This window comes from Artemia sp. Qi Xiang Cuo, chromosome 3, assembly GCF_049724085.1.
Source record: "Artemia sp. Qi Xiang Cuo chromosome 3, ASM4972408v1, whole genome shotgun sequence".
Lineage (NCBI taxonomy): Eukaryota > Metazoa > Arthropoda > Branchiopoda > Anostraca > Artemiidae > Artemia > Artemia sp. Qi Xiang Cuo.
Window position 1 is genome coordinate 53,748,076 of NC_142796.1, and position 27,900 is coordinate 53,775,975.

At 34.7% G+C, this 27,900-nt stretch overlaps 3 protein-coding genes across 3 annotated transcripts in view; all 3 read left to right on the plus strand.

The window, feature by feature from the left end:
• LOC148954273 (uncharacterized) overlaps window positions 1-4,782 on the plus strand; it is an 88,284-nt gene extending 83,502 nt beyond the window's left edge. The window contains exon 3 of the mRNA XM_089086153.1: window positions 4,509-4,782. Within this exon, the coding sequence (XP_088942279.1) occupies window positions 4,509-4,665 (157 nt within the window). The 3' untranslated portion in view covers window positions 4,666-4,782. The remainder of the gene's footprint in view (window positions 1-4,508) is intronic.
• A 6,004-nt stretch (window positions 4,783-10,786) lies between these two features.
• The window catches only part of LOC148954274 (DNA-directed RNA polymerase I subunit rpa1-like), a 128,651-nt gene continuing 111,537 nt past the window's right edge, over window positions 10,787-27,900 (plus strand). Inside the window, 2 exon segments of the mRNA XM_089086218.1 lie at window positions 10,787-10,900; window positions 26,207-26,317. Coding sequence (XP_088942344.1) covers window positions 26,210-26,317 — 108 coding nt within the window. The 5' untranslated portion in view covers window positions 10,787-10,900; window positions 26,207-26,209.
• Window positions 10,985-20,221, plus strand: LOC148954275 (uncharacterized). The gene is made up of 2 exons (XM_089086154.1): window positions 10,985-11,067; window positions 18,921-20,221. Exons 1-2 carry the CDS (start codon window positions 11,006-11,008, stop codon window positions 19,171-19,173), a joined length of 315 nt encoding a protein of 104 aa, XP_088942280.1. The 5' UTR covers window positions 10,985-11,005; the 3' UTR covers window positions 19,174-20,221.

The following is a 27,900-nucleotide window of genomic DNA, read 5'->3' on the forward strand; positions in this document are numbered from 1 at the left end:
CATATCCCAGAACGCCACGTGTGCCGTAAAGTTCCACCATTGTTTGGCACAGTCCCACGACGCTTGGCACATTCCCCAAAACACTTGGCACAGTTCCACCACGCTTAGCATGTGCCACCTGGTGTACATGATTTCTAAGAGTTGGCAACAGCTTGATATTTGCCCTGAAAAGAAATGCCTTGGTGCAAGGAAAAAAACAACATTTGCTAAGATATGACACTATTGTAAAGTTAAGTTACATGAGTCAAATTTAAACCTACGAATGGCCTTACAACTTGAAACATGTTGTGGTTTATGAAATAAGTAACAGCTTCCGCATTAAAATTAGCTGCTGGGAAAACATTCTTCTCATTCCAAGTCTTTAATAAAGTACTCAGAAATCGCACAAAAGGTTAGAGTTGAAGTATTTTTCTGTAGTACAAAGTAGCTTACTTTTAGAAGAAAAATCGAATAATTGCTTTTCTCTGCATATTTTTTAAGTATCCCTGAAACTACGATAAATTCTAATTTCTCATATATTTCCAAACGGTTACTACAGTGCTTGAGCACAGAAGAAGTAGGGGGGTAGATCTATCCTGACACTTTCTTCATATAAAAAATAGCAAGATGTTCCTTTTTCGTATTTTGAACCCCCCCCCCCCCGAATGATTTTAGCCCTCCCTCAAATTATGCAAACCCGATATCCTTATAATGCTTTCAGTCCAATGAGGTTTAGTATGTATACATTTATACTATTATGTATTCTAAAAGCCTTCGTTCTGAAGTTAACTATTTCTATGATTTGACGCCCGCGCACCTCCTATTAGATCAATACTAAAATAATATATTTCCATTTCTACAGTCTAAACCCTTCATACTTGATATCATCTCCCAACAGGTGTTCTATATAGCCAAAGTATAAAGTCAAATTAATTTTACAAGAGATCATTTGATTTCAAAGCTAATTTCTAAGACCAAACTGGCCAATAATGACAAAATGGAAAGATTGGAAAGACCAAACTGGCCAATAATGGAAATACCGAACTGGCCAATAATGACAAAATGGAAAGATTTGATACATAACTGGGATTTAAAATAAAAACAACAGAATAAGGTCAATAGAAAAAGTGAAAATAGAAGATATTTTGACAAATGCTCATGATCCGTCCTGAGCGCCGAAAAGGAGATGTATAAAACAATAAACGATATAGAAGAACACAAATAGAATAATAATCAATATATAGATAGATAACATAATGATAAAATGCTAATAATTTAGACAATAAGCAATAACATCAAAACGAAATATAACAATAAACAATCTATAGAATAATTAAAGAAACAAGAAAAAATGACGTAGGAAACAAAATCTCACCTTCTGTAAAGTAAAGAAAAAGTAAAAATCCAAAACCAAGAAAATATAAAATTATTAAATTTACTAGCATTTATAATTCATGTATTTGCCTAGAATATACATCCAATTTACAATCTAGTTTTTATAAATTCTGCCACATTGAAAACCATCAGACCCCAAAAAGGCAGGTAAATCAAATGACTTAAAGCTATTGAATATAATGCTTCGTTTTTATACGCCACCAATTTTCTGACTTGACCTTGTTTTGTTTTGATCATTAGACGATTACAATTTTTCTAAAAGAGTATAAAAAGAATTTGTATTCGTTTAACAAGGATTAATAACAGCCCAAAATTCTTTCTTGGATTTTTACACCCCAGCTATAACGACATTCAAATAAAAGTTGCTGGATATTTTCTTTAGATTGATAGCATTTTGGAGGCAAGGAGTAAGGAGAGGGATGTAGCATCAACTAAAATAGGACAGCCCAAACCATGTAGCCCAATCATGTAGCCCTAACATGACAACATGTAGAAAAAAAAACCCAGCTTTCATCTGGTAAAAAATTATTGACAATACTTTTGTCCATAAAACACGGACAATACTTCGATTATTAGCTCACAATTTCATTTAAATACAGCACCCCTAGCCTGAATTTATGTCAGTGTGTCACTGCCCCATATTTTTTATTTAGCACTGGTTTACGATACGTTAGCTATTTATGATTTGTCCAAGATAAAACAAATGTATTACAAGTTTGTCAAAAATATTTTACTTACTACAGTAGGCGTGTAGGTTACTGCTGATTTAATTGAAAATACCTTTCGCACAACCCCTGTGGAAAGCTTCAGGAACAAGAAGTGCAAGTGAGAAACCAAGAAAATATATATATATATATATATATATATATATATATATATATATATATATATATATATATATATATATATATATATATATATATATATATATATATATATATATATATATATATATATATATATATATATATATATATATATATATATATATATATATATATATATATATATATATATATATATATATATATATATATATATATATATATATATATATTATATATATATATATATATATATATATATATATATATATATATATATATATATATATATATATATATATATATATATACATATATATATATATTTGACTTGAGGGTTTGCCTGATGTAATGTTGATTGACATGATGGGAATTGGCAGTTGAATTGTAAAGGGCTGGACAATCCAATTCTGTATTGTGAGAATTCATTGATAATCTGAAGTGAGAAATGAGTTTTTTAATGGAAAAAAAACTGTAATAATCACTCTTGCGCGAAGTACTCACATGGTAATTTGTAATCCGAATAGTAACACGATAACGTTCCCTACATTATTACTCCTCGCTAGAGAGGCCGCAGATGTGGATATTTTGACATCTGCGGACACAAACATATGTTTATTCGAATTAAATATGATAAATGTTTTACTTGTTTGAATGACGAAAAGATTCTTTTCAGTGACTATGGGCTTGTTTACAACTGGATAGTAAAGGGGCAGCCTCTAGAGTAAAACGGATACTCATTGACAGGAACCTCAGATATTTCTAAAATAACGTTCTAAGACAATACTGGATATATATGAAGATCGACAAAAAAACAAAGAAAACGAAAAGAAAATAATTAAGAAACATATTGACGGGGATTTTTCAGACAGTAAAAAAGCTTTTCAATCATTTTTTTATCGGTTGTTGAATTATTTGTGGTTTGCGTTTTCTCCCTTTTTTGTGGAACGTTTACAAATTTCTCTTGTATGTTAGGCCTTAAAACTCTATAACAGCACGATAGTAGAAGCTACAAAAACCCAAATAACCACTTTTAGTCATTTTGAATATAGGAGAAATGCAGCTGGTAGGGGGAGCAAAAAAAGAATATTCCCTTAGGAAAGTCTCAGATATTGGTGTACCTGCTCACATGACTTTGAAATTTGGTTAATAATCTTATTCGAACAATCTATAACATTATAGTATTATAATTTATTCATAAATAAGCGAAGCGGTATCTTGAGGGAGGGGGTTATCAGGCTTGACTCCTGCCCTGAAATTTTTGTCCGGCTCGTATAAAAGTAACTCAAATGTATATTTTCGTTACATGGATTAATAGTCTGGATTAGTAGATCAAGGTTTCACAACGTTCTGGCTTGCCATCTAACTAAAAAGTTTTCTTAGATAGTCAGTTTTAAAACGTTGTAAAACAACAATGAATAATTCACAGCTGTTTTTAGGCACCAGGTTTGAATTGTGTTTTGAGTGGGTTTGACAAAAATCGCTTTCAGGTTCTTCGTGTTTAATCCAGCCAAACTTCAAAGCATTTTCATCTTACGAGTTTAAAGCATGCTGGAGACGGGTTCTTCAATATTGTAACGCGCCTGAATAGTATTGTTGAACACGGGTTCTGAGAATAACCAAACCCATGTTGAAAACGGAACTTAAAACGATAATCTGCAAAACCCGTGTTGAACACCGGGTTGGATGTGGATGACCTGAAAACGGAGCTCACATTAGACCACAAGCAATTAATTGTGTAGGAGAAAAGCAATAGGCTGGTGGAAGACGAAAAGGATTGTCTTCTAGGCCCAGTCTTGGCTGACGGTGGCGCTGTTGGTGACCCAGTCTCGGCCCATAATAAAAAAAACGAATTCAATTTGTAAATCATAAAAGTTTCAAAACTGATATAAAATCTTTATTCTGTAAATTATTTAAAATGTGTTAACTAACTCTCCCGATATGTAATATATCAATTATGTTATTTTGTTTTTTAATTATATTATTTATTATAATATTTGCAGTTAGTATTTTAGTGATAATATAAATATTATTTATAAAACACGATTATTGTAACTCTGATATTTAATTGATGCATAATAATAACAAATAAACAAAATATTTATTATATTGTTAATTTTTTATCATTTCAATTTATTTTAGATATCATAAGAATAATGATAATTATTACTTTCATTGATTTCTATTATCATAATTATTATTATATTTATTAGTCGTAATAATAAATAATATTAGTTCATCATTTTTGTTACTATCTTTATTATTATTACTATTCTGTATGGTTTTTAATTATTATACATTATTTTTTAGGTTGAACCCCCTGGATCACTGGCTTGAAAACCTAACATTGGAACTGGAGCAAGAATGCACAGTTGCTCTGCAAAGTAAAGACATACCTGTGCCTACAGTAGTTGAAACCAAATCCAACAAACGAAAGTCAAGACCTGTCGATTATTTATACCTTTAGCGTCTTATTGTTATCTGTTGTCCCTTCTAACTCTGTCTTTCTTTTTTTCGAAGATTATAAATACCTAAAGAAATAATAGCATGTTGAAAAAAATAAGCTTAAAAATAAAAAGAGTGAAATGATTATCAAGTTCTGTTGACTTCATTCCCATTTAGCTCTTAGTTACTTCCTATATTACTTCCTTGCTTAATCACAAGTAAGTGGTAAATTTGTATATTTAAAATATGTAAATATATAAGGAAACCAAGATTCGTTCGGTCTTCTGGTACTCCGCACGGAGCAGGCTCGTATATATGTGATTCTTCAATTACGCATTAGCAAAACTATCGTGTTATTCTTTAGTTTTAAGTCATGAGGGGGCATATGAGCAATTTCAGTCCAATTCAGAAATTTGAATGTGAATTCAATTCCTCCTTCCTGTTTACCCAACATAGAAACATATCTTTTGTAGAGTTATATTCTGTTGGGAGGTGACTGACAATCTTAGCATTAATTTCACTTACTTCTTTTTTGAGTGGCACTAAAATACCACATTTCTTCATTCCATTCTAATTTCGATTTGTCTTCTAATTACAGATTTTGGTTAAAGAGAGTTGAATTAAAAATTTTGGCGTGAATTCAATTCCTTCTTCTTGTTTTTCCTTAAAAAAAATAACTTTTATGGGATTTATATTCTCCTAGAAGGCGATCGAAAATCTCACTGTTATTTTTACTTGCTTCTTTTTAAGCGACGCTAAAATAGGGCGTTCCTTCATTCCATTGTAATTCCGAGTTGTCATATAACTGCATATTCCGTTGTGCAACAGTTTAGTTTATGATTTAATGTGATTCTTGCTGTCGTTAGTTCCATGCTTATGCTTTAGCTGTGGAGTCATTCACCATCTTACTGCCACCTCACGGCAAAAAAATTTTTTATTCCAAATTATACTTGCTAGCACTCTACTAGAAATTTCTACCACTTCAATAGTTTTCTCCTTTTTTTTCAAAGTTCAAATCACCATGCTTCTGATTAAGTCGGCAAATTTTCTTTGTTCACTCCCAAAGGAAAAGGGGTGTTGACACCATTGGCTCTGACAGTGGCTCTGGCTCTGATAAATTATCAAATCTGAGAAATTATTGGATTTCTCAGCCAATCCCTATCCCCTCTCCAAACTCCGGGTCTGCACCTGAATATAAGCTGTAAATATAACAAAGAATATGCTTTGATTAAAACTCAACGAATTTGAAAGCTGAGAATTTTTCTCAATCGACACTGCTAAGAAAAGTGCACTGGAACTTACTCCTTGTACAATTTTAAGGCACTTTTGGTAGGTTTTCTAACGCTGCAGGAGCGTTTGATGGCTTAGAAACCCGTTTTGTCCAAAAAAATATGGGATAAGTTTTCTCAATAGACTCCATCTTAACCACTGGAGTGTCAGCTGTGCGAGGGTAAGTTGGGTTCTCTTTGATTTCTAATAGTAATTTTTAATGTATCCTGCAGTAAAAGCATCAAATATTCGAGGGTAAGAGGGCGATCAACTAGTAATAACGTTTTAACTGAAAAACAATCCAGAAATGCTGCATTAGAGAGGAGATTAGGTTCAAATTGTTTATTTGTGATAAGATACTTCCTTAACTCTATAGATATAAGTTCTTTGACGGATATGACAAAGGTAACACCATTGGCTCTATTATTACAAGGAAATAAAGCCATCTTAAAACTATTTATAGCCGAATTGCAGTTGAATGTGAAGAAACACATAGCAGCACCGTGGAATCTCAAGTACGCTTTCTACTGCAATCCCATCGGAATTTCCTAATGGTACTGTTGCCAATGTTGAGTGTGAAAAATGTTTCCCAAAGGTTCCCTGTTCTTTTTCCAGACTCGATCATTTTGAATGTGCTATTTCACCGTGCTGTCAGGTTAAGAGGGATGTGGTAATTAAGTCTACTCTCTTTGCAATATTTTCAAAGATATCCTGCTTAACTATGGAAACCATTATGTTTATGAGTAATTTTTGCTGTTTTGTCAATGATTGAGGAAGTTTGACTTGTCTTTATCTAGTCTGTGCTACACCCTTGTCTTCTTAATGATTCCCAGCTCCTCTCCCTTCTCTAGTATTGCTTTCGTCATTCTCTTCTGTAGAAACTGCATTATTTTAGAGTTAATCAGCAAACTCACCGTTAGTTCCAGAGTTCTTAGAACCAGTATCTAAAATTTGTGTGCTATAGATTGTTTTCATCACTTGGGTTAACGTTTACGGCTTATTCAGTGGACTTTAATAAGTTTTCATGAGGCACATCATCGACCAAGTTTATAATGGACCAAAACCTGTTTGCGCATGCAGTGGATTAACCCCGTGTGCGAAACATGAAGTTTGAAAATATTGCTCCTAGTTGACAAGGTTTGATACAATTATTCGCAAAATCAGTCAGAATATGGAAAATATCGTCTATTAGTGAAAACTTCCTGAGGGTAACTTGGATTACTTAAGGAAAGGTAGTAGCTGTATGAGAATGATTCAGCCTCTTGAAAGGAAAAGAAATATATAAAAAAAGGTAAAGGATGCAGTGTTGTTGACTAAAATACCAACTATTGGGATTGCAGAACATGCTTACTTAGAGTTGTTGCCATTGAACTATAACTTTTCTCCGATGTCACTAAATCTTTAGTACCCTGGGATTAGTAACATTTTCTGAACAAGTTGCTAAGTCATCCCATATAAGATCAACCCGGCCATGTAACCCATGGCTATGGTTTCTGACAGTATTCCGTAGGTTTACTCCTTTCATGGACCTTTTGACCTTTTTGGTTTTACACCAGATCAAAATTTTATCAATTTTGACTTTTTACATCACGGAAGATAAATGCTAAAGTTTCGTCTTTTATAAAATAATTTATATCTCCTTCATTTACAAAGTAAATTTTAAAAAGTTAGGATTGTTTTAAGGAACTAATAATTTAAAAAAACAAGAAATTTTTCAAACGTAAGTAAATAGCTATATTAAACCAAAGACAAGCATAAACACAGTCAAAGGGTAATTCGCGCTTGAAACATACATAAAGTAGGCCTACTATTTAAAAACTAAGTATGGACAAAGTTCCAAAGCTGCCAGTAGCAGAATTCGATAGAATTCCAAAATTTACTGACACTTAAGCAGCACAAATTGTGTTCTGACAGCTTTTCTTTAAGCAAAAAGTATTTTTATACATAAAAATGGTATCTTCAGACAAAATTTGCCAACAAATTTGAAAACTGCCAAGTAGCATTGCTACTTTGCTACTTCACTTTTTCCAAGGCAGAAAAAAACAAATGTAACCCAAAACGGACAGAATTTACTAATCATATCAAACATGAAACAAACAGAAACTACCGCAAATGGGACAGTGCTAAGACCCTCGAAGGCTTTTAAAGTCCAGAATATCATTTATACTCTCCTGAAAACTATTTTCATTTTGAACTGTGTATTTTTATTTCCTACAATATTAGTAAAAGAAACTACAATAATATCAATAACTAACGAACAACACTTTATAATGTAAATTGACAGTTTAATTTATATTGATATTCATTCCTGTAAGCTTCAGCAATTTTGGACGGGACTAAATATCAATATTGCAAGTATGCACTACAATCATGAAAGCATTTTCTACCTATATGGTATCCCAGAGACTGTATTGACTTTCTTGTCATTTTTTCTGGGATACAATTACCTCCTTTCCCTTCTGATCTGCTGCTGCCTTGACGTTAATGATGTGCTGTGAGCTGCAATGTTGGGCGCAACAAATACTCCGGCAGCCTCAATTGATTTGACAGCTGGAAGATAGAGCCATTTGTATTGATAGTCCTGCGCAGAATGTTGGGTTTGGTCAGTTCCTTGCGTAACTTCGACAGGAATCGATATAACATTATATACCAAACGGGGTGCTAACGGGACTCCAAGCGCGTTACTATTTTCTTATTTTTTTAAATGAATGTGTTTTATGCATAACTATGAAATTTTGGTCGTTAACTCATCCAGGAGGAATAGAAAAATCTGGGTTAAACTGGATATCATAATTGCAGCAGAATCACCAAACAACACCATCTGGGGTCCTCCAAAGACGTCTTTGGTATGTTAAGGGTTAAAAGAAAGCAAATTGCTTCACTAAAACATAAGAGGTACTTTTAAAATGGGTATACATTCTCTCTCTGTTTTTGTATGAAAAGGCACCAATCTGCTTGAAACTTATTAAGCAAGAACCTTGGGCAAGGAGAAAGACGGTGCAATTTTCTTAAGGTGCAAACCACTATCAAGCTCGACTAATTTTCCACAAAAATCTGTTCAAATCTGCTTAAAATTTAATATACACGCAACGAAAATCCAAAAGACTTTCCTTAAAAAATTAAATGATAACAATATTTTTTTTTTTTAGAGGTGTTAGCAGGCTTTAATATTTGCAACTATGATACTTACTGAACATTGAAACTAATAGTCTTACTAGCACATGGAATTTGGCCTTCCTTGGGGAAATTTTCTTTTGGTTTGACTGCCGCTGTATGAAATTTCAAGTGAGTCCCAAGACTTTTAGGGTCCCTCCCTGACAAGCTACCACAGACACTATAAATTAGGGCGTGCAATAAAGGTAGTAATCTATTGTGGGGCAGGGGGCAACTGTCCCTCCCATAACTCAGTTTGCCCCCCTCCCACTGAAATTTATTTTCATCAAAAATGTGGTCAAAACTAAGATAACCCTGCATAATTCAAGCATCCACAGAAAAATCTCAGTTTTCTTTAGTATATCTTTATATTTATGGTACTATATGGCTTATTTTTTAGTGTCCACTATTATTTTCACTTGATTTGGGAAAAATGGCTCCAACTTTACCCCCAAGAATTTCCCAATTTAAATTTAGCACTCCAAATTCTACTGGCTGGTTCCACAGTTTATCACTTTGTAAATCAAACCACAACTGTCGCGGAGTGTCAATTGAAAGGAGGGCACTTACTTCCTCTAATTCTTTACCCCTCCTCCCCCAATTCTGAAAATACCCTGTTTTGGTATTTTCATTGCAATTTTGTTTGTACATCCATTGAAAAATCAAAAGACTGCAGAATTGACCCTTTTCCTAGATTTGGAAAATATTCGTCTCTCCCTCCTACATATTCATGAACTGAAGCTATTCAAAATATCCCTCAATAGCCTGTAAAGTTCAATTTTTGATTTATTACAATTTATGCCCATTTTTAAGTTATATCTGTTGAACTCAAGGAAATACGCACCTTTTTCTCTAAGGGGGAGGGGGGGCCGATTCTGTGATGAAGGGCGGGGGATTGAAGTTAAATTGATATTTCACAAAACTTTACATTGCCAGCAAGTTCTATCATACCTATGCAATCTTTATTAATAAGTAATTACCAAAAACCATAAACCCTTAATATGCTTCATCATTAATCAATCTTCTAGGATCAGAGCTAAATATTTCCAAGAAATTATGGATAATTGCTTCTTGTTTGAATTTTATTCTGTCATTCCAGCTGTTTATTTCTAGCTTTTTCTACCATCTACCTTTTATAGCTGCTTTTTCAGCCATCTACCTTTTTTCACCTGCTTTTTCAGTCGTATCAAGTATAAATTTGAAATTCTAGGTGGGGGATCAGCTGCCCCCCTTCCGTATGCCCATGGTTGAACTATTTTTCTTCTTTTAGGCTTTATATTGTTCTTTAATATTGTTCTTTAATTCTCTATGATAAGCGTTTTTTGGAAAAATTCTCCTATGCCAACAAAACTAGAGCCGTGTTTTCAGGCTCAGCGGGTTCGAACACGGGTTGTTCTCGTCAAGTTTCAAGTTTCTAGTTTTTTGTCTAGTTTTGTCTAGTTTCAGCAGGTTTGAAGCTTCAACCCCGTGTTTGATACACTAGATGCACTGCTGCACAATGCTTAATGCGATGAGAAACACCCTTGGTTGAATCTGCTGATCCATGAACAACCCGTCTTTAAACACGAGTTGTTCGCGTCTTGCGCATCAAGCATTATACAGCAGTGCATCAAACATGGGGTTGAAGCTTTGAACCCGCTGGAACTACACAAAACTAGAAACTTGAAACTAGACTAGAACAACCCGTGTTCAAACCCGCTGAGCCTGAAAACGCGGCTTAGGTAATAGACGAAAGTTATGGCAAACACTATCCACTGCATTCATCAATAGCAAAATTTCAAACTTGAAGCACATGCGTGCTCATAACAATAGTTGTTTAGTGGAGAAACATTAAGGTTTGAACTCTTCTTTCTATGACTGATGTTATCTAAACCAGAAATAATTGTAAAATTCTACTCTAGCTACTTTTGACTCTCTTGGAAAGGGGTTAGGTTAGGAAAATGAGACTTTCAGGGATGGGTCTACAGGCTAAAGTAGCCTATGTTTCGGAAGGTATTTTCAAGTAAGTACCTTAACTTCTTCTCCCTCTAGACGGTCCTGACCTTTGATGACCATTAAATATCTGTGTGTTATAAAAGTGAAACCTTGCAAAATAGCATAGATCTTCTGCTTGAATGAATTAGCCTACAACAAAATTGGATAAATTTCTACCAAATCATATTATTGACTTACGTATAAAGTGAATATACCACTCAATGTCTTTTGTATGCTGATTACAAATATAATAGGCTAATCATTTCTATCAGAAATGAATTTCAGCCCCCCCCCCTTTATATGCCAATTCAGGGTATATATTTCTACAACCTAACCTAACCCTGAATTGGCATATATAGGGAGGGGGGCTGAAATTCATTTCCAATAGAAATGATTATTATATTTGTAATCAGCCTAAAGAAGGCATCAAATGGTGTATTCACTTTATTCCTAACTCAATAGCCTAATACAATTTGGTAGAATTTTACCCAAAATTGTTTTCAGCTTCACAACTTTGCTCAATCCCAATTTATAAGGTTTTAAAGATATGCAAATAAATTTGCTAAATTTTGAAAACAAAACATTGATATGGCTTAAATTTTACTCAAATTGGCTATCAGGAATTACATTTTCAGAACTAACCTAAGCCAGAGAAAAAGAAACTGATAACTGATAATCAAGGTAAAATGTTAGATAAAATTCAACTTTAGCTGCTTTTGGCTATCTTGGAAAGGGGTTAGGTTAGGAAAATGAAACTTTCAGGGATGGGTCTACAGGCTCAAGTAGGCTATGTCCTGGGAAGGTATTACAAAGGGTCAATATATACCAAATCATATTATTGAGTTAGGACTAAAGTGAATACACCATTCAATGCCTTTTTTTATGCTAATTATAAATATAATAAGCATTTATATCAGAATTGAATTTCAGCCCCCCTCCCTACATAGGCGATACCTAACCTAACCCTAAATTGGCCTATATAGGGGGGGGGCTGAAATTCATTTCCGATAGAAATGCTTATTATATTCATAATCAGCATAAAAAAAGGCATCGAATGGTGTATACTTTAGTCCTAATATATTTAGTCCTGTATACTTTAGTCCTAACTCAATAATATGATTTGGTATATATTGACCGTACAAAGTACCTACCTCTACTCCTTCTCCCTCTAGAGGGCCCTGACCTTTGATGACCTTTAAAAATCTGTGTGTTATAAAAGTGAAACCTTGCAAAATAGATTACCTTAAAATTACCTTAAATCGCACTAGCCAGCGATAAGGACAAATCCTGTAGATGCCGGTCAATGATGATGGTGGCTCAGCTCATCGGGCACATCCCAAACTGTGCGCCATGGCTTGCTGCACCAATCTCTGTCAACAGCTGACTTGAAGGCTTCAGTATTAGGGGACATGACTGCATTCTGGCTAAGGGAATTCCATAAGCCAACCACATGGTTGGAGAAAATTTTTTTTTGCAGCCTGGTATTAGCACATTTCTGGTAGAGCTTTAGGGGGTGCCCTCATGTTCTTGACGAACTATGTAACTGGAATAAGTCAGGGATGATATTGTGGTTGCAGATCAATTTGAATGTCATCAATACATCTCCTTGCTTACGTCGGTATGTGAGAGATGGTATTTTGAGCCTCTGGAGTCTGGTAGAATGTGGCAAATTTTGAAAACCCCTTATACATGTCATTGCTCGCTACTGCACCAATTCCAGACTCGATTGGTCAAGCTTGTTAACTGGTGTGGCAATTGACATCCCAAATTCTAATTTTGGTCAGATCAGGCCCATTAGGAGCTTAGTAATCACTGCTGGAGATCTACTGCAGAACGTTCTCTTTATTATACTGAGAGTTTGGTTGGCTTTGGCTCCTGCAGACTGCGTGTGTAAGTTGAATTTGAGCTTGTTATCAACCAAGACTCCCAGATCTTTTTCGCAGTGACTGGTTGTAAGTGGCTGTTTAAAACCACAATTGGATTCCATAAAATACTGGCTGAGAGGGTTGTTTGCTCCAAAGTGTATGACCTTGCATTTCTGGATATTAAATTCTAGTCGCCAGGTTTTTGCCCACGTTGAGAGTGCGTTAAGATCTGCTTGGATGTCTTTGGTACTTTGGGGGTCATAAATCGGACCGATTATTTTGGAATCATCAGCATATAAGCAAATCTTATTCTTTATGATTGAAGATAAAGAATATTCTATATTCTATAAAGATATATTCTTTATGATAGATCTTCTGCTTAAATAAAGTATAACAAAATTATTTTCAGCTTCACAACTTTGCTCAATCCCAATTTATAAGGCTTTAAAGATATGTAAATACATTTCCTAAATTTTGAAAAAAACATTGATATGGCTTAAAATTCTACTCAAATTACAGGAATTTCATTTTCAGAACTAAAGCTAGAGAAAAAGAAACTGATAACTGAAAATTAAGGTAAAATGTTATTTTGTCAAAATTTCACCAGGTCATGCAGGTATATTTCATGCAAAATTATCCTAAGTAACATATTTTCCAAGGGGAACACCTTTATCCTTGCTATTTTCCTTCTTTTTCCAGTTTTTCAATCACATTTTCCATTTTTATGTCTATTCTCCAAGTCTTGAAAATTGTTTATAAACAAACACCCAAGAGCCATCTATCTAACCTAACTTAACCAAAATTTATCAATATTTGCCTATTTGTATCTTTTTGGTAGATGATAGTAATGGTGTTTCATATATTACTTTCATATATAGACTATTTGAAAATGGATAAATGAAGTAAAATCTGTTTATTTTTCACAATTTTGTTAAAAAAAATTGTACAACAGTGAAAATAGTGTGGATAAAGGTGCTCCCCCTGGAAAATATGTTAACTAGGATTATTGTGCATGTTATGAAGTAAGAATTGTTTCCTTAACATGTCTCCTTATAACCTGGATTGGTCATACATTTATACCATTAAGGTATATTGTTGTTTTGTGACCAACCTGTCAAGTAGACAAATTTCTAAGACTTCCATAGAAGCTTGGCAATACCTTCCTAGAGTATGTTTCTGGCCCTGGATTCATTGCTGAAAGTTTCATTTTCCTAAACTAGCCCCTTTCCAAGATAGCAAAAAGCTCTTGTCTAGAATTTTACCACTTCTCAAAGGAAACAATCTTAATAAAATAAAAGTAATAAAACTAGTTTCCTCATTTTATGCTCTTTTTGACTATCAGATTTGTAATTTCAACAGTAACCCCCACCACAATCAATGGTTCCAAATATCATCCTAGGATATAACAAAACTGAAAGATACATTTAAATAACAGCAACACAGCATTTGCACGGGATTCTGACTAATGGACAATTCTTCTGGGCTTGGTATGTTTTGATGGGCGTCTTTGAGCTGAAAAACCTCTTCCTAGCTAATTTATCTATTATGGGCTGCCTCCCCGTAGTGGCATAATATTTGTAGGCATGAATATATAATGATAATAGGCTTGAGACTGTCTGTGCAGGATTTTGACTCTTATTGATAGAAGAGTATTGCTAAATGCTGAAAATCATATTCTGACCAATATAGGCCCAGGATTACACAAAACTTCCATTCATGGAGGTCCAAAGGGCTTTTTGCTCTCCAGTTCACAGCGAGCGTAAGCGCTTCGGTATAGATGTGAAAAGATTAGTAATTTCCGTCCTGGAATAGTTTATAGGATATTGGTCTTTTCTGAGGCCAAAATAATTTCAATGATTTAAAGAACATGAACATTAGAACTTGGCATGTTACAACATTAAAAAAATGACTATCATATTAACATTTTGACTGACAAATTCAGACAATTCAAACTGGATTTAATAGGAGTTTCAGAAACTCATATCCCAGGGATAGGAAGCATAAAATTAGGTGATATAGAATTTGTTTACTCAGGCAAGAAGGATGGAGTACACAGACAGGGAGTAGGGCTGATGATGAATAAGAAAGCTACTAAGTCTTGTTTAGGCGGGGAAGGTATTAATAATAGAATAGTAATTGCTCATTTTATGATTAAAAAGATCAGGATATAAGTTATAGTAGCATACACCCCTGTAGAACCAACTGATAGAGATACTAGTGACTCAGATGAATTTTACTTACAGTTACAGGAGCAAATAGACAGGGTCCCAGGTAGAAATATAATGTTATTACTGGGAGATTTTAATGCCCAGGTTGGTAGAAATAGGGATAGATGGTATCCTAGCCTAGGTAAACCTGGTGTAGGAAAAGAAAACAGTAATGGATACAGACTTTTTCAATTTTGTAGGTATAACAATCTAGTTATAACCAATACGGTGTTTGGTCATAAAATGGCTCATGATTATGTTATAGTAAACAGAAGACTGGCAGGATCAATACAAGATACTAGGGTATATAGGAGTGCTGTTATTGATGTTAAAAGTAAAGATCACCATCTAGTAGTGTCAAGGATTAATTTAAAGCTGAAATATCGGAAGGGTAACTACCTCCCAGGAAGTTATGATGTTGGTAGACTCCAGGATAAGAATTTGAGAGAAAAGTTCCAGGAACAGTTGAATACTAAATTTCAGAGTTTAAAATTTGATAATGTGGAAGATGGTTGGAATAATTTTAGAAAAATAGTTTGTGAAGTTGCAGAAGGTGTCTCAGGGAAGAAAGCTAGGCCTACAGCTATGAGTACTAGTGAAAAAGCTTTATGCTTAATAGAAAGGAGAAAGGACTTGTACAAGAATTATCTGATAGATCATATGAAAACAAAAGAAATGTTAAGAAAGTGGAGAAAGTATTAAAATATGAACTAAGGAGGTTTGAAGTGGAGGCCCTGGATAAAATTGCCAAGGATCTGGAAGATGCATCTAGACGGCATAATAGTAAAGTATTATATTGGCATGTTAACAAATTGAGAGGGAGTCGTCAATCTGGACTTGTCCCAGTTAAAGATAGGAATGGGGTTGCAATTAGCAATAAGGAAAAAACTAAAGCAAGATGGGCCAAACATTTTGAGAACTTGCTTAACCAAGATAGAGTTGCAGGAAAAAATATAGAGGAAAATGAAAAAGTTTGTGATACCTTGGATGTGAAGGAAGATGTGTTTTGTGAGGAGGAATTAGTAACAGTACTAAAAGGATTAAAGAATAATAAGGCTCCAGGTGCTGATAGCATGATAAATGAGTTTCTTAAATATGGTGGCTCTGAGGTTAGAAATTAAGCCACTTTATAAGAAAGGGGATAAAAGCGAGTGTGGTAATTATCGAGGCATTAGTCTGGTCTCTTTAGGTAGCAAATTACTTAGTAATATGATACTTTTTAGACTGAGAGATGCTGTACACAAAGTTTTAAGAGAAGAACAGTGCGGTTTTAGAAAAGGTAGAGGATGCGTCGACCAAATTTTCACTCTTAGGCTAATAATTGAGAAGTGCCTGAGTTTTCAAACACCTTTGGTCCACAGTTTTTACAGATTATCAGAAAGCGTTCAATTCTGTTGGTAAAAGAGCTTTAGTCAAGGTTTCACCCTTGTATGGTAGACTAGACCAATACATTAAATTGATTATTGCTATGTATAAGAATAAAACTGCTGCGGTTAAGGTAGGAAATGAGGTTAGCAGCTGGTTTGGTATTAAATCAGGAGTTAAGCAGGGTTGTGTTCTATCCCCCTTTATATGGATTATTTTGATGGACTTTGTTTGAAGGAGCACAGGAAAGGCAATGGGAGACTACAGAATCAAATGGGGAGGAAAAAGTCTCCTGGATTTGGATTATGCTGATGATTTAAGTATCCTAGATGAAAGTGTGAACAAAATAAATGAAGTCTTAGGGGTTTTGCAAGTTCAGTATGCTAGAATAGGTTGAAGATTAATGTTAAGAAGTCTAAGTAACTAAGGCTAGGGATAAGAGAAGATGAAAAGGTGGCGGTGTGTAACAACAAGATTGATCAGGTGGGCAGCTTCACTTACCTTGGTAGTATTAATAGTAAAGATGGTGGGAGCAGTGAAGATGTTATAAAAAGAATAGCCAAGGCTCAGGGTATTTTTTCACAGTTAAAAAAAGTCTGGAAGAATAGGAAGATAAGTCTACAAACCAAAATTAGAATATTAGAAGCTACAGTGATGACAGTGGTCAAATATGGCTCTGAAGCATGGACGCTCCAAAAAGCGGATGAAGATTTGCTTGATGTTTTCCAGAGAAATTGCTTAAGGATTGTTCTAGGTACCCGGCTAGCTGACTGTATTTCAAACAATAGGCTATACGAAAAATGTGGTTCAATACCGCTCTCTAGGGCTATAATGAAAGAAAGGTTGAGGTGGTTAGGGCACATTGTGCCGATGAAGGATGACAGATTGCCAAAGATTGTTCTTTTTGGCCAACCATCTAGGGCTAAACGAAAAGCAGGTCGTCCCCGTCTGGTGTGGGAGGACGTCATAAAGAAGGATTTAAAGGAAATGGGAACTTCGTGGGTAGTCGTAAAAATGGATGCTTTGAATAGACTAGGATGGAGGAGGAACTTGTGTAGCCCTGTTGGCCTCAGGCAGCTTGGTGCTTCGGTTAGTTGTTAGTTGTAGAAGTAGTAGTAGAGTAGGGTGACTTGACATCACTGTTTGCATTTTCCAATCATATCTGGTTAAATGTTTTTAGTGATTGCTTTGTTTTACTATATTTTGTTAACTCATAAGATTGGCTACAAAAATGTGAGATACCTTTTTGTTAATCAAGTGGTAAAAAAAAAATATGTATCATCAAGTCATCCCATGGTGGCAGGGGATCACTTGAAACCAGCGCATATATTTCAATGCTTTTCCTATGTTGTATCTCCCTGTATTAAGTTATGAGAGTTACATAAAACCACATCTAAAATAGAGAATTTTGATGTATTGCAGGTCATTTTGTTATAGAATTCAACCAAGTTAAAGCCAAATACTAGCCAATTGTTTAAAAACAAAGCACAAAATATCCTGAAAGGTTCAACAAGTTCATAAAAAATTGGTTATGAAGCAACTGTGCTTACATAAAACTGAAGGAGAAATGTTTTAACCTTTTTGTGTGTTTGGGGGGGGGGGCAGGGGCAGTATCACAAAATAAATCATTTCAAAACAGTCCATTTTTGTGTTTCTACAGAAATGGGGAAACATCATAAATCCTTGCAGGCAGCATTGGTAAGTTTGTTCACGTAAATCAGGGCTTGGAATTAGTCCCTAAAAGCCCCTAAAGTACCTTTTGTTTGGCTGAAGTTTTGGCACTTTTTTATGCAAAAGTCCCTATTTGGGAGCACAGTATATTTGGAAACTAAAGCATGATATACTTGAAAGATTCTCTTTAGATAATATAATTTCTCCACATATCTAGCTGTACTGATCTCTTGGTTATTCTGTTGTTGCTCAGACAGAAGCAACAAAACAGTTAATATGCAACAAAGCTAATATGCACAAAATTGGCTTTTATGTTGGGTGCAATGGATGGGTCACATTGTGTTACCATTCAAGGATAGAGAGTAACATTGACCTATAGGGTGGGCACAATAAATTGGTCATATTGTGGTAATGTTCAAGGATAGATCATTTCCAGTAGCTTCATGAAATGAACCATTCCAGTATAATTTTTTTGAATTGACTTGTATTCCAATAGTACAAATTATATATTCTTTCCCTCTAAAGGTTAGTTGATAAACTAATAGCAGGTTGAGTGAGAAGATCTTTCTGCCACAAGTGGAAGAAAGATAAATGAATGGGGAACAATTGATGATGATGAGTTTTCTTTTTACTGCAAAATATACAGGAAAAACCTTAGCTGTTGCAAAGGCTTTTAGACCTTGAATCAGCATGCTTTGTCAGGTGAGCACAAGAAACAGGTTGTAATCTATCTCATTCCATTATTGTTATGATTGTGTGGATTTTCTAGGTAGCAGTCCCAGTTGGAAGAGCCATCAGCAAGCAATGGAAGTAAAACTCTTTGAGATGTTTTGTGACAAAGATGCTACATACAAAGTAGAAATCATCTGGGTACTCAAGTCCTTGCAAGCTTCTATGTCTGCAGCTCTGTGTGATGGAATCATTGATGTCTTTGAAGCCATGTTTCCTGGCAAGCTATTCCTTGGGATGTTGCTGAGTTTGAAGAATGCTATGTACTTGATAACTGATGCACCTCACCCACACTAAACAGAATCTTATGAAGGACATAGGTGAAGCTGACTTTTCTTGAATATAATGACACTACAAACAGTGAAGGGAAAAGGGCTAAAGACTAGGATATACTTTTGGTCCTCTTCAAGCAATCAATTTGTGAGCTGCCATCTGGTGGTGTATTTCATGGGACATGCAACTGGTGATGACATCATAAAAAAGCTGATATCATGCATTTGGAGCTAGAATTTACCTTTTGAAAGAGTAGTAATGATAGGTAGTGATGGGCATAATGTGAACACAAAGGTATGGTTGCAAATGCATTGAAGAAGAGCAAGTTTTCAAAAGAGCTTGTGAACATTTGATTGTGTAACATTCATGTTGTGCATTGCACATTTATGAAAGGGCTCCAGGAATTTGACAAGCAGTCATCCAAAGTTGTTGTCATCTTGAGGCTTTTTTTCATAGGCTGGCCTGCACAATGCAAGAATTTTTGAGAATGCCAGAAAAAATGGACCCCAAACAATAGTTCCATTCAGTACATCCCAAAAGGTGGCCAACATTGGGTCCTGCTATTTGCCATGTGATTGATCTGTGGCCAGCACTATTGGAGTGTTTTTTGTATTATGTGCCATTGAAGAAACATTTGAAGAATGCTGTATTGTCAGCAAAGTACCTCAAGATTGTAAGCTACCTAAAAAGGAAAAATGTGCTTGCAGAGCTCAAATTTGTGTATTCATTGTCTGAGCTTTTACAAAATTCCTAGCAGCATTTCAGAAAAACAAACCCCTTGTGCACACTGCATGCCAAGCTGAAAAACTTCCTTCTTACTGTTTTGGCAAGACTTGTGAAACCTGACATTCTCATGTCTTTGGAAAGATAGATAGATAAGCTTTTATTTTCACCAAAATCTTCATTCCACTGCCAAATTTGTTTGGTATAGTCACATTAAAAAGCATTAATCACATTAAAAATTGAATATTAAAAAAAAACAAATCAATCCTTCTGATTTTCGTTGTACATATGTACAAAACTAGGTATAAAACTTTTCGGAAACCGCTGATGGGCACAGCATACCAGCTGAAGTTTCTCAACAGGCACTGCAACCCTGCGCGGGAGTCGTGTTGTTGTGGATTGAGGGGGGAAAAGGGTTTTGTGGATTGGGTGGATCAGAGATTTTCTTCCAAAATCCATGCAGAGTTTCTCTCTTCTTTTTTTCAGAGTTTGCATTTTAATCTTTGCCAGCAGCTCTTCATATGACATTTCTGCCTGCTTTGATGCTATTATTAGAGCTCTTTTCTGAGCTCTTTTGATCCTGGCGCTTTGCTGAGTTGTCAGTCCAAAATGCCATACAGGAGCAGCATATTCCAAAATTGGGCAAATAAAAGATGTAAATATTTGGAGGAGGTGATCTGAAGGGGCGCCATGTTTTGACATAAGCTTGAGCATCTGCAGCCTAGCATTACCCCTTTTTACTAGACCAGTTCTGTTTGCTTCCCATTTTAAATCACTGGTAATAATAACTCCCAAGAGTTCAATTTTCCTGACCTGAAGAGAATCAGAGATAGTTGGTAGAAAATTTGGTTCAGAAGAATTTAAAAATGAAATAGTTACAATTGAAGATTTACTGTCATATTTGAACTGGAAGCTTTAGTCTTCATGTTATCAATTAAAATTTGAGCTTTGCTACTTTCATTTGATTCACAAAATAACTCCAAGGATAAAGTTGTCAACATATTTCCAGCAGTTTTCACAATAATTAGCAATATCATTGATCATAACTAGAAAAAGAATAGGACCCAGAATGGTACATTGAGGTACACCACAAAAAACTGGTTTGGGTTCAGAGAAAGACTTTTTATAATTTAAAATTTGAAACCTATTTATTAAAAAACTCATTTTCACTGAATCCTTTTCACCACAGCAGGATTCACTCTAAAATCAATTAAAAGCTTAGAAATTAAAATATTATGATCAATCAAATCGAAACCCTTTTTAAAATCAAATGTTATTAAGTTTAGCCATTTACCAGGCTCATCAGCATCCTTAAAAATAAAATGTAAAAGACTGGCTAGATAATGGGATGTTGATGTATTCTTTCTGTTACTGTACTGATGAGGATCAAGTAGGGGTTCATCTTCAGCTTTTAGCCAATTTGCTACAAAACTTTTGTATATTTTGTTGAACAAGGTCAAAGTGATTGGCCTCACACCATCAAAATTAAGTTCAGTATCTTTTTTAGGGATTGGAGTAACATACCCCATTTTCCATATCTGTGGGTAAACTGAAGAAGTTGAAATGCAATTAATAATTTGTGTTAGTGGCTTAGTCAATTTGTCAGAAAATGCTTTAATAAGTTCAATCGGAATATCTATGGGAGTTATACTAATTCATTTAAGTTTCTTTATTTTACTTAAAACTTGATGGAATTCATAAACACTAAATGACCATTTAACTGGTTAACAACTGTTTCATCATTAGAATCTGAACAGAAATCAACACCACTAGCGGATTTTCCACAAATTCGTTTTATTACCTCCTAGGCTTTGATTCAAAAAGGTTATCAATTTTTTTGTGGTAATACTCAGCCACAGCTTTTCTTGTCATGTTACATACATTGTTGCAGAGCATATTAGCAATTCCTATTTTCCCTTCTTTTCTTAGTTGAATTTGATACTGAATCAAATCTTTAATTTCTTGGGTTATGATTTAATTTCTGATGGAATTTCTACCACTTTGCATGAGAGCTTGAACAGCTATCTGTTGGACACTTTTGGGTGAACAGGTTGAGCTTGCTTTAGATGCTCATAAATTCACCTTGGCAGATAAACAGGGAATCTTTCAAAGGGCACAAAGGTATTTCAAGGAAACTGCCAAACTCTTGATCAAGAAGTGCCCCATCTCTTCTAATAACCTTCTCAAAATGCTTAGGTGCCTGGATTGCATGGAAAGGAAAAGAGCTAGAAGTTTGTCAGATATGGTAGTGCTTTCTTGAGAGATCCCATTTGGACTAAGTGTTTATGATGTTATAATTGAGTGAATATTGCTGCAAGTCAAGAACTCCATAGAACCAATGTCATCATGCATCAACCATTACTGTCATCAAATCTTCTCTATGATTGATGCTTTTGGTGGGCAAAAGTGTATGCTTTTGTCAAAGCTTGTAAATGCCTTATTGACATAACTGCATGTCATTACTGAAATAGAGAAGTTTATTTTTACCTTAGTTTCCTTAAATCACACTTTCAGTTAGTTAAGGTGGCAATAACCTCCTGTAGTTCTCACTGTGTTGGAAAGGATGCTATCTGAATATCACAGGAGCATCTCAGTGATATTTCCACTTGACACTTGCCCACTCATGCTCAACAGCTTTTTTAAAAGAATTTATAGAGGAAGTTGAAACAGTAGAAAAAAAAGTTCTGTCTTCCTTGTCTTTTTATGTATCCTTTGCAGCTTTAATGAATGATCCCTTGTTGAAGGATATAATGTAGAGCTGAATAATGGGTCTATCATATTATTTAGAGATAAATTCTTGAGTGCAATTACATCCCCCTTTTGGCATTGGTAAACTAATGAGGGCAGGTTAAGTTTCTTCAAGCGGTCAGGGTATGTCATATCTTTATGTGGAGCTGATAATTTAGTAAATCTCCTTTGAACTCCTTCTAATAATGCAGTGTCACTTTTATATGAAGAGTTGCTGACTGGGTAACCAAACTTCAGATGAGGGCAAACAAGAGCTGTGTACAATTTTTAAGCTACCAAAGGATGGCAAGAAGAAATTGTTCATTTGATTAGATCAAGAGCTTGATTAACCTTAGAGACCTGTTTTTGTGTGACAGTGGAATTTAAGCTGTTTATCAACAACTACACCCAGGTTTGCTATAGAAATTTCAAAATGGGCTCATTTGATTGGAAATCATAACCCCCCTTTCACGCTCACCATTTCCCCAAACACATGCACTCAAAGTTTAGAGATGGCCATTTTGTTCAACGTAGTTGAAGTTCTGGAAATTATGTATTTGAGGATAACAGAGCCCTCAGGGCAAAGGTTGTAAGTTATGCCCTGGGGGCATATAAGGTTTTTTATAGATAGAATTGTTGTAAAAACTTCAAAAGGGGCTCATTCAATTGGAAATTGAGAGGGCTATGGCCCTTTTTAATAGTCGAAAGTGATTTGAGGGTATTTAACCCCCCTCTCATGCCCACCATTCCCGCAAAAACATCCAATCAACATTTTCAGATAGCCATTTTGTTCAACGTAGCAGAAACTTCCGGAAATTAGGTATTTGAGGATGACAACCCCCCAGCCCTCAGGTTAAGGGTTGTCAGTTATGCCCTGGGCACATATAAGGTTTTTTTATTGAAAGCGCTGTCGTAAAAACTTCCAAAGGGCTCATTTGATTGGAAAATGAAAGGGCTAGTTCCTTTTTAATAGTCGAAAGTGATTGGAGAGTGACTGACGCCCCTCTCACGCCCACCATTTTCCCAAACACATCAAATCAAAATTTTGAGGTAGCCATTTTGTTTAACGTAGTTGAAAGTTCTGGAAATTAGGTCTTAGAGGATGACAACCACACTTACAGCCCTTAGGGTTAGGGTTGTAATTTATACCCTGGGGGCATAAAAGGTGTTTATAGAAAGTGTTGTCGTAGAAACTCAAAAAGGGCTCATTCAATTGGAAATTGAAAGGCCTAGTGCCCTTTTTAATAGTCGAAAGTGATTGGAAACCTTGACATTTTTATAATAAAGATCAATGTGGGTATAATGTATTATTTTTGTTGTTGTTGTTTAGACCAGGGCACTTTGTATCAAAGGAGTTGTCATAGGAACTTTGAAAAGGGCTCATTTGATTGAAAATAGAAAGGGCTGATGCCCTTTTTAATAGTCAAAAGTGATTAGAGGGAAACTGATCCCCCGCCCACGCCCACCCATCCATTTGTCTTTATGTTTAAAAACTAAATGTTTCCTTAAGATTAAATCAAAATGCACTGTATTAATGCTAATTCCGAATAAGGCATCTCAGCAGTATCCCAAGAACGACTGAGGGTATTATGTTCAAACTTAATATAACCAAATCAAAATAGCGTAAGTGTATCCAAGCTATCAAAGAAAGTACACAGATGTTTGTGAATGGTATCAACTTTTCCATTTCAGGTCAACTAGAGGAGGTATGAAACTAAATTAAAAACTACTATTTGTGTCCAGATTTTTAAAATGGTGTGTGTTGTTAAAAATTGCTGAAAATATTTCTCCAGTATACAAATAGCAGGCCAAACTATATAATTCTTAAAAAAAAAACGAAAAAATTTAAAGTATTATTTCCTTTTTTCCTGAAAAGACTATGTCAATATAAAATGAACCGAAATTAATAAAAAAACTGTTTCCACAAAATAAATTTTTCAAAGAAAAGTAAAGAACTCCGTTAAACAAAAAATGAGCAAAAATAAAATAATAATCTACCAAGCGTGAAACTACAACAAATCAGCATCAATAAATATATGAAACCCAAAAAGAACAGAAATTACAGTAAATAACTGAGTCAAACCCAAACGAGAAGAAATTAACATGAGTTGGGCTCAAAATCCCTATGCCTTCCCAAGGCCAGAACATTATCTGAACTTTATTGAAAAATAACAAATGAATTTGCTTTGTCAGTTTAATATACATATACTGATATTTTTTAATCAAAATGTTAATATTATTTGATTTATTAATGTTTAAAAGTAAAAATATTTATTTTTTCTCAGTAAAGTGCAAATTGTGTTCTGAGAAAATTTGCCAGACTTTCGAAAAAGGGGAGAAACACCTCCTAAAAGTCAAGGGAAAACAGGCAGCGCAATAGCGCTGCCTAAGTAAAGAACGATCTTGGCACAATATATTATTTATTTATTTATTTTTCATATCAGGGCACTTCGTATCAAAGGAGTTGTTGTAGAAACTTCAAAAAGGGCTGATATGTTTAGAAATTCAAAGGGCCAGTGCAATTTTAATAGGAGGTCAACTAACCCGCCTCTCAAGCCCACTTTTTCCCCAAACACATCCAATCAAAATTTTGAGACTGCCATTTTGTTCAACGTAGTTGAAAGTTCTGGAAATTGGATCTTTGAGGATGACAAACCCCCCATCCTATGATTCTATGTTTAAAATAGGATTCTTGTGCTTTTGCTAGGAAAGGAGGTGGACAAGAAACAGACATTTGTGCTTTCAGGCCATGATTTTTCAGTTTTGCTCAAAGGAGATACTTTTAATCAATTTTTGGGGAGAAATGACCATCTTACCCCCTTACAGATATACTCCAGTCAAGCCACAAATTGAAACTTGAGGCATTTAGAAGCCAACTTGAATAAAGCTGTTTTTTTTTTTGTTCTGAATGTATTAGTATGAAACCTGAATTTAGTGTGAATGTACTAATATGAGGTAAAATTTACTTTATATATATACAGAATTTTTATGTGCATTTATGTAAGTAGAAAATCATTAGCATGCTTATAGGACAGCCAATAAAGGAATTGTTTTATTTTCCAATAATAACTTGTGTTTATTTTAATATATTTGGTTTGGTGTATAAAGGTCATTTTCAGGGCTTACTGAATCATACCATTCTAGCTCATATCCTGGAGGAAGGGTTTTTTGGACTCCCTCCTCAAGTTTTAAGGCTTTTTTGAATTTGCTCCTATTTTCATATACTTTTCTTGTAGTTTTCTTGTTTCCAGCTATTGATTTGATTTAATGTACTGAGATTTTCATCTTTGTTTTTATCAATGCTTTTATTATGCTTTTAAATGAGCAACTGTTCCCTTTTTATCCCTTTTTATTGAGTTTATATGTTTCACAGCTTTTTTGTATGAATTTTAATTTTCTGGCCAATACATGTTGTTATTCTATTGTTGTAGTTTTGTATGTTTTGCAGATGTTTCTTGTGTTTCTTTAATTTTTGACAAGAAATGCAAGTTGTTATATGTTGGCTTGTAGGAATAAATTTAAGGATAAAAATATCTTGCCCATCTTGTATGGTTTAATAGGTTGTAACAACTTCTATGTGGCTATATTTACTCATTTTTATTTACAGACCATGGCACATAAACCTGTGGTTTTGCCCTTGTTTGCAAATGAGGCTTTGTTCACCTTGGATGGCAAAAGTATTCAATTCCAACCTGCACCAGAGCCATCTGGATTTCGGGTATAGTATAAAAAGTTAATTCGAAGCTCATAAGTAGGAAATAAAAATTTTTTTTATCTCTTCCTGTTCCCCAGAGCTCTTTTTTGACAATGTCACTAATTTTTTTGTGCCCTAACTAGCCTACCTACACCAGGGAAGCCCCTCCCATATGCGTTTTGTACAACCAGGAGTTAGGTATTGTCATTTCATTTAGTTCAGCATTACCAAGTGTTTCCTGAAATTTTCAGCTTCATACTCTTAGCCACTTCTAAGATATCAAAGATTGGTTAAACACCCCCCTCAGTATTCAATGAAAGTTTCAGCTTAATATCCTTAGCCATTACTGAGATATTGCAGATACTTGCTTTTGACAACCTTGATGAACATAGTGTTTTCTGATTTTATTCAACATCCCCCTCATCATGCCCTGAAAGTGTTGACTTAATACCAGTAGCTGCTCCTGAGATGTGCTCCTTTGACAGTCAAGGTGCACAACTTAATACACTTGGTCCTTCCTCAGATATTTCAGATATGCCCTTTTCATAATCTGGATGCACACACTGTCTTTTCATTCGGTTCAAATCCCCAGCAATATATCCTGAAAGTTTTGACATAGTACCCTTTTTTGTTCTTGAGATATTGAACATATATCTTTTGACAATTGGGGTTAATATGGTGTCTTTTGATGTATTTTACACCCCCTCAACTTTCCTTGAACGTTTCAACTTAATACTCTAAGCTGTCCCTGAGATATTACATACATGCCATTTTGACAACCTAAATGCACTTTAAATCTTTTGATTGAGTTCAATATCTTCCTCAAATTTCCCTGAAAGTTTCAACTCAATGCTGTTAGTTGTTCCTGAGTTATTGCATGTATGCCAATTGGACAACCATGATACACTTGGCGTCTTTTGATTTATGTCAACATTCCCAGAAAGTTTCATCCTAATACCCTAAGCCTTCTTGGACACACCAAAGATCAAACATTCCCCCCTTTCTCGATAATAAATCCAGTATCTAAACAATGGGTTACTGGCATAATTTACAATCCTTGTCCCAGGGGCTGTGGGGATCAAATCATCCCAGGAGACATAGTTATTTGATGCTTTGACTGTTTTGAACAAAACCACATTATACAGCTTAAGACATTAGTTTAAGACATTATACAGTTCAGCTTTATAAGTTTAATTTGCACTAAAATCTCATCAGTGGTTTTTTCCTTTTACATCCATTGCTTCAATTGTATTAAAAATCTGTTGTCTAAATTACACTTTTAATTTAAGTTGTTTATTTAATTTTCATCTTTGAGGGGGGGGGTGTGAAGGGTAGCGACCTCGCACTTATAAGGGCTGATCAATTTTTTTCAAATAAGCCGAAAAAATCCATTGGCTGAAAAACACCTTCAGTTGAATTAATACCTTTTGTTTTCAGCTAAGCCCAAATGCAACAGCACTTTTGTGGTTCCAAAAAATTAGGGTTTTGATTGGTGGCATTTCCACCTTCACCTGTGGTAAATTATGTTTGTTTTAAGTTAGTTTAATATTAAGTTTGTCGCATTTAAAGTATATTGACATTTAATTTTATGTTAAAGATTTCATTTG